General features: G+C 38.2%; 1 protein-coding gene across 1 annotated transcript in view; it reads left to right on the top strand.

Moving 5' to 3' along the window:
- Positions 1-1004: 1004 nt before the first annotated feature.
- Positions 1005-8183, top strand: part of tns3.2 (tensin 3, tandem duplicate 2) — a 55380-nt gene continuing 48201 nt past the window's right edge. Inside the window, exons 1-5 of the mRNA XM_087179998.1 lie at positions 1005-1135; positions 5388-5561; positions 6648-6698; positions 7203-7325; positions 7479-7543. Of these exons, the coding sequence (XP_087036124.1) occupies positions 5412-5561; positions 6648-6698; positions 7203-7325; positions 7479-7543 (389 nt within the window). The 5' untranslated portion in view covers positions 1005-1135; positions 5388-5411. The remainder of the gene's footprint in view (positions 1136-5387; positions 5562-6647; positions 6699-7202; positions 7326-7478; positions 7544-8183) is intronic.

Below are 8183 nucleotides of genomic sequence, written 5' to 3'. Positions count from 1 at the left end.
TGTGTTTGTCCCCGACCTGATGACCCGATAGAACATCCTCCTGCAAGTTAAACAATTATCCTTCTACAATTTGCTGTGGACTTTTGCATTTGTTGTCTATCAGTAATCACAGGAAAAATGTAACTCGTCTTCTGGTGCCACCTAATGGGATAAAAACCAAATCACCAAAGCAACCCAAAAAACACTTAATTTTATAACCTTTATAATTCAATGGTGTAACAGGTATTCAGATGCTCTAATATAAAAATAGCAGCAAAATGGACTTAAAGTGTCAAAAGCAGAGGTACTTATTGTCAGTCTTGCATCATTATGGCCCATATTATGTTCACCATCTATCATAACCGATTCATTACTGTGTAAGAAGCACTTAAATGGTGTACTGGCTCACAATACTTTTTGGGTAGTTTAATTTATAGCATTGCATTTAACTTTTTTTTCCCTATTTTTGTTTGGGAATGTATACGCTTGTCCTAGTTATATGCATGACACAATAATGAAAATTCAATTCCTTCATTCACTCAATAAAAAAGTATGATTGTAAAAAAAAATGTAAAAAGTCCAGTATTTCCCACTGAAATTTAGTGGAGTATAAGTATAAAGTAGCAGAAAATGGAAATACTGAAGTACAGTTAGCTCAATTTTGAACTTAAGCATACTAGATGAGTAAATATGTTTAAATACATTCCACCACTGCTACAAGTTAGCACAATAAAAGAATAAATCATAAATAGGATTCAGTTCATTTACTCTGCCCTTATCAGATGAGGGTCTGGTGAAGTGTCCTTCACATTGTAAAGTTTGTTTAAAGTCCCTGCAGCACATAGTACAGCTCAAACAGTTTAATCAGCCACTGTATGAGCTAATGAATGTTTCTGTATCTGTCTTTATCACTTTTGCATGCGCACAAACAGGGTGGACTGCTGTCACACTTCAGTCCAACAGAGGGCAAAGTGCAAGCTGTAACAGTATAGTATATCTTGCTCTCTCTACCCCTCTCTCTCTCTCTCTCTTTTCCTCCCTCCCCCCTGTCAAGTCTCCACCTCGTTTTCTTTACCAGTCACACACATAGACTTTCACTCATCAGGCTTAATAGTGCTGTGATTTTGACTTCTTGTTTATTCCATCAGCAGCTGAGGTAAGAACTTTCCTGTTGTATTTTAAGATATGTGAGTTCTCTCCTTGTGACTCACACTGAAGTTTGAATGAATGATAATCTGCTCCCACCACAGCTTCCCTGCCTTTTCAGGACAGCTAATCCAAGCTGTACTAATTAGACATGAAGTTTTTTCTGTTCCTTGAACCGTACTGGAAACTGGTGCTGGTCCAGATTTGACTCCCCAACCACCACTTTCACAAAATGACAGACGGGATGATAAATCTCAGGGGGAAGTGGGGGTTATTGTGAAAAATGTCTCCCTGCAGATGCACTGAAATGGGATGAGTGGGAAGGGGATTAGCCTCCTGACACACTAAGACACTGAACCCCAGCAGACATGTTTCCACTGGGATTCAGTCGATTTTAAGAGGTCATTTAATCCTGCATCAAGTCTTAAAAGCTTACGTTTCTTGGGACAAGTGAAAAGCCCTGCCAGTGGGGGTTTGATAATTACGCTTGTTACCAATGCAAATGAACCTCCTACAAAAAAATGTGACATGATTTTGATACTAAGTAGATAGAGGACGAAGTAATTGAGATATCCTTGATAAAAAGAAGAAGAAAATGAAATTACCTCACCCTGCTGGCGGATTTAATTCAATGTCTTTATGATGAAATAAAATTGTGTAACTCAATAAGGAGCCTCAGCAAGGATCAGATGTGCTTGGGGATTAGTTTACTGCTCTGATAAAAAGCATTCAGTGAAAAAGAAATAAAAAAGACAGGGATCTAAATGGAGGTGACATGATAGGACACTTGAGGATGAAAAGCAAAACAATGCTTGGTCACAGTGAGGCTATGCTGTCAATTTCACTTCAGGTATTTTGCACAAACACTTTCAATTTCAAACAATCTGTCAGCTGAATTAACCACCAAACGACGGCTCTATCCCTGCTGCATTTCAGATGCCAGAGGATGTTTTTCCACTGCCAACTTGTGCCTGAAGGAGAGAGGAGAAAGAAACAAAGATGGCTAATCCATTTTGGAATGCTTTCCTTTAAAATGGGAAATAGAGACTATAATTAGATGTGGCCAGTTTAAGCTCGAGGACTTTGCTAAGCAGCTCTCCCTATAGCAACGTTGTGCATGTGTGTGTATGTATGTGTGTGGTTAAGTCACACACATCCGTTTGTTTTGGTTCTTCAGGCGGAGCACACTGACAAATTTAGATTCCAGCAGCCTAAAAATGCTGGAAAAAAAAAACACAGAGCAGAAATACATAATTGGAGAGTAGTCACTCATTAAGATAGCCCAACCCTGTCAACTGTTTAGCAAGGACACATGAAGCACACTCAAAAAAGAGTGAGCACACGTGTGTATAGAAATGTACATTTTTCACACGTGTACCAAAACAAGTCTGGACCCCAGATGTGTACCATGTGAACCACCATGTAGGAAGTCAGTAGTTGTTGTAGTTGTCGGGGGTGCCTAGGTGGCACAGGGGACCTAAAGAGGCCTGGGTTCAGTCCTCAGCAGCAGCACTTCTGGCTTGGCCCCAAAGACCTTGGGTGGGAAGCTGGTGAGGGATCAGCACCAGCGAGTCCTATTGATTGGTCTTTTTACTTTCCTTTTCTCCCAAAACTGAAAGAAAAAGTTGAAAATGAAAAAGTAGCACAATGATTTCTTCAGTATTGTTTAATGATTATTCCATTGTTTACAGCTACATTTTGGTGACTTAGAGTTCAGAACATACTGAATTTTGAACTTTAAAGATACAAATTGGTGATTCAAAACAGACTAAAGTAGTACAAACAATGAGAATGTTGATTGTATGATCAGATAAATGACTGAAAAAGACCCTTTAAATTCGGTCATCTTAAAGGTCCATATAAGATAAAGGTAGATGTCCATGTGTAGTTTGATTATAAAGCAGGTCTAGGTTCTATATCAATAATGTGAAAGTATCAAAGTGCTCAGTCCACATAGAATGCCTTAAAATGAGCTGTCAGGATTTCTGTAACTGTGTGATGTCACAACAAAGCAGCCCTTAGCCATACTAAGCCCTGCACACCTGGATCCACCAAGCAACCTTGCAGGATTTGGTTTCTCTGAGTGTTTTACCTGAAATCTGCTATATTTTTATTAGATCACTCAGAAAACAGGCAGCCAATCAGAAGAGAGGCTCAGATCCTCTCTCTTCTATAAGACACCAAATATCTCTTGACACTGTCTTCAAACCACCCCATAACATACAGTTCATAAATAATCTAATTACATATAAGAGAATAATAAAAGCATGTAACGAAGAGAGGACTTGACTATACACTAGACTAAACTAGACAAAATAGAAAGAATAGAACATTTTTTATTTTTTATTGTTTTGAGTGAAAGTTCAAACCTTTAAGCTAATTGTTATTGTTATTTTTGACATCTTTGGAATTGGGATCAATAACTTGATTGAGTCAGCTCTTATGATCCTGTTATAATGAGTTTTGGACATTTATATTTTAATTCATAAATGTGTCACCAACATGATCTGCTCTTGTTAAAGAATATAGTGTGTTTTCATTCATGCTGCAGTGGTTCCCACTGGGTTGTTCCTGTGTGTTGCTCTGGTCAAAATGGTTGTATCACTGTTTACTCTGCTGCGGTCACATGGTTGGGGTGAAGGCGAGGTTAGTCATCGCTCTTTGTACGCTCTTCCCTGCTCCACTGTCTGCTGAACTCCCTCCCAAAGACGTGCACTAACATGCATGTAATTGCCCTGGTCCATATACGCTCAGATACCACAGAATTATCCACTGTATGGTTTACAGAAGAGTTTGGGAGGAAATCACATTCTCTAGGATCTCAGATTAGATACTTAAAAAACAAGAGACAGGCTAATGATATTTGAATTTACAAAACTTAAAAGTTGCTTGAAACAAATCTAATTTTAAGACACGTTTCATGGCTTTGGATTTATAAGGTCAAAATGCCAGGCACCTCACTCTACTGTTACTCCATTAAAGCTCCATATTTTCCTCTTATCCAGTGTTTTATTTGAAGTGTTGATCCATAAGAAGATATATTTGTTGTTTAAAGAACCAAAAACCATCTCAATGTAGTTTTACATCTCCTCTCTCAGGCTTCTCTCTGGAGCTCTAGTAACAACAGGTCAGTGAGCCAATCAGAAGAGAGGATGCTCTGAGTCTCTCTTCTGATTGACTGACTGTTTTCTGAGTGATCCAATAAAAATATAGCAGATTTCAGGTAAACACTCAGAGAAACCAAATCCTGCAAGGTTGCTTGGTAGGTCCAGGTGAGCAGGGCTTGGGTCATGGGGAATGGCTGAGAGCAGTGACTGCATTGTTGTGACATCACAAAGTTACAGGAAGTACTGACAGATGGTTTTCAGGCTCAATTTCTGAATACAGGCTGTGTGCATTTCTCTGTGGACTGAGGCTTTGATACTTTCACAGTATTAATATAGAATCTAGACCTGATCTATAATCAAACAACACATGGACATCTACCTTTAGACTATATGGGACCATTAATAAGAACATAATTTGGGTTGCCAGGTTGTGGAAAATCCTCCTCCAGCTGTTTCCAGAGGATCAGTGGTCAAACATAGGAGAGGACACCCTAACAAACTAAAGAGCTACAGGACAGGTCAAATATCTGCTGAAGGATAACCTAAAAGTTCCTCTTGAAAGGAACTAAAAAGCATTTATAAATAATGTATAAATCTTAAATGAATAATTACAGCTTTTGGACCTTTTATTAACGGTGTCTTACCAGAAAGTTGTACTGATAAGACATTTCATTTTCAAAATATAGGACCATTAATGCTTAAAACTAAAAAATAAACCTACAAAAAATGTTGTGGAGTGATGTGAATAACACATTTTTGCCAAGGCCATGATGTTTTGTGCTCACTTTAATGGTTTCATGTTGATGAGTAATGAGGTTGTGATTCTTCTCTGACTCATCATCGCCTCTCCTGTGGTCACGAGCTGAGTGAGGGGTTCCAGTCACTAAGCATTTGTTTCAGTTCCTTATTTTTTTGGCCTTGACTCCACTTTGTTTTAGCATCACATCCAGTAAAAGGATTTTCAGATTAAAAACGCTGACCGCATTTGAACCCAGATATCGCTGTCTGGGCCAAAAACGCTCTGCAGTTCCAGCTGATATGGCACAAGCTCAGATAAATGCTCTGCAAACAGCTGCTGACCTGCAGGGAAAATTCTCACTTTTTTCCATGACTGTCACTGTCACACCCTGAATTTCACTTCCTGTGTCTTTATAGGTGCCCATGTGACTGAAGCCAGTCATGGAGGAACTGCGCCAAATTGATCTGACCTACATCACTGAACGTATCATCACCATATTCTGCCCTCCTGAGTGTCTGGAGGAGAGCTACCTGCAAAACCTGCAGGACATTATTCGCATGCTGCAGTCCAAGCATGTACACAACTACATGGTGAGATGGCTGAAACATACAGTGGAAGAGGAAGTACTCAGATCTTAAGTTAAATGTAGAAATAAGAAATACCCAAAATGGTACTCGAGTAAAAACAAAACTGGGTTACTAACAGAACAAAGTGGGCAACTGCAGGAGCTCCAAATTCCCTGGGGCCCCAAAAGCCACAAGTTTACTGCATTCATTTGGGTGTATATATTTTGATTAATTTGTTTGAAATGTGCACAACTGCGATGGTTCCTCCATCCTCCATTTGCACATTCAAATAATTTTTTGTCTGACCAACAATCAAAAAGCAAAGATAGTGAATTTTCTATCACAGAAAACTGCGAAGATAACATATAACAATAACAGCCAAAGCCGCCTTTCAACACACCTGGAGGGAATTCAAATTTGGTACAAACATTTACCTGGACTCAAGGATGAACTGTCTAGATTTTGGTGGTCAAAGGTCAAAGGTCACTATGATCTCACAAAACATGTTTTTGGCCATAGCTCACAAATTCATACCCTATGACACAATTTAACACAATTTGTAACAGGATAAAATAATGAAGTGATGATATTTTATATCCAAAAGGTTAAAGGTCAACCACACTGTGACAATATAATGTTCTGCAAAAACAACTTCTGCCGTTATTCAGTGCTGTAACTGAGGAAGGAGAGATTGTGACCATATTTCCTGCAGCTTGACATTTTGGCAGAGGCGTACAACCACAATTCTAGTTAGCTTAAAAAAATGACTCAGTTAATTAATTATCACAATTGTTGCTGATTAATTTCCTGACTAAAATCAATCGATTAATGAACTAATCGTGTCACCTCTCGAGTACTCGGATGTACAGTGGGATTAATAAGGGCCCAGAAACAAATGTTTGCCTTGTTGGAGATTATGAATAAAAGTACAAAAGTACTAGCATCAAAATATATTTAATGTACCAAAAGTAAAAGTACTCATTATGCAGAACAGTCCATTGCAGAATAATAAATATTACATTATTGGACTGATGCATTAATATACATATCACTTTAAGATTGCAGCTTGTTTGGGTCTAATTATAAATCCGTGTTTCCTTCCTTCTTCAGCTCATCAACCTCTCACAGAAGAATGGCACTCTCACACAAATGAACCACAAGGTAATGATGCCACTTCACATGGTTTATGTACAACAGTAAATATTGCAGTATGCTGTAAAGTATGTCAAGTCAATACTGGTCTAGTTTTTTATTTATATAGCACATATCATATGGCAGGCATAAACTCAATGTGCTTCAAAATAAAAGCAAGGACACATCATACACGACAAAATATAAAATAGCATATAAGATAAGAAAATATTACATAAATAAAAGATAGAACAAAAAACATACAGATTAGGAAGGTATTTTTATTATCATCATTATTCTAAAAGTGAGATAATAACAATAATAATACTGACTCACACCACACACTTGAACCTAACTAAAAGCTTGCGAAAAGAAATATGATATTAATTTACTTTAACTTAAGAAGACACTGTTGTAGCAGACCGTAGTTCATATGGTAAAGAATCCCAGAGAGCAGGAATATAATGACTGAAGGCACCATGAGCTGATTTAGAGTTAATTCTTGGTATAGTGAGGACACCTTTATATGTTCAGGTTTTGGACACCGGTTGGGTGGATCTCCTGGCTCCCAGCTTGGATCAGATCTTGAGTGTGTGCACAACCATGGAGAACTGGCTGCAAACAAACCCGAAGCATGTCCTGGTGTTACACTGCAGGGTAAACTCCTCTGATTCCTCTGCACCACACACACACACACACACACACACACACACACACACACACACAGACACCATTCTTTAAATTGATCTGTGTGCTGTAGGTGAGTATGTTAAAGTTTATTTGTCCTGATTCTGTGTCTGTGCTCCACAGGGAGGTAAAGGGCGGATCGGGGTCCTGGTGGCTTCTTATATCCACTTCAGCAACATGTCAGCCAGGTAACACTGATGTCAGGGTGAATGTGTTCAAATGTTATAGATAAAAAGAAAATTAAAAAAAATAAATATAAGTAGGAAATATAAATGTCAATGTTAACTTCAGCATTTGCAAACCAGATGAGATTTGGTGACAGCCATGCTAGCAGCTATGCTATGTGTTGTGTGTTGTGTTGTTGAAATATTTAACTCAGAAATGGGAGAGGATCAGGAAAACAATATTTAATGGCAACCCATCCAGTATTTGTTGATATATAGTATGTCTGTCGAGAGCAAAGTGGTCAAATAAACGAGCATCCCTACAGCTAGCGTGGCTAAAATATTCCAAATATATAATATAAAAAATATATGAATAAATATGTAAAATGAGAATATAAGATAATAAAAAAACAGCAAATCAAGCCAAAGAGATACTTCTACCATCCTAGATTAAAGCTGAGAGATTTGGACACTGCCAAACACAGAGTCCACAAAAGAGATGATGTCATGGCGACACAGATAAAAGATCCACTGCGGTCTTCATCTACTGCCATCAGCAGGCCAAACGAAGAAGAACCTTTTAACATTTGCTTCTGTCCAACAACAAACTTTTCAACCTCCGAGAGGAAGCCAAATAATTGTACAAAATCAATGTTTTAGTTAG

The sequence above is a fragment of the Seriola lalandi genome, unplaced genomic scaffold (genome assembly GCF_002814215.2).
Source record: "Seriola lalandi dorsalis isolate HSWRI2012SDOR001 ecotype SW California unplaced genomic scaffold, Sedor1 jcf7180002054885, whole genome shotgun sequence".
Lineage (NCBI taxonomy): Eukaryota > Metazoa > Chordata > Actinopteri > Carangiformes > Carangidae > Seriola > Seriola lalandi.
Note: the sequence above shows the minus strand (reverse complement) of the source record. Positions and strands in the feature narration are given on the sequence as shown.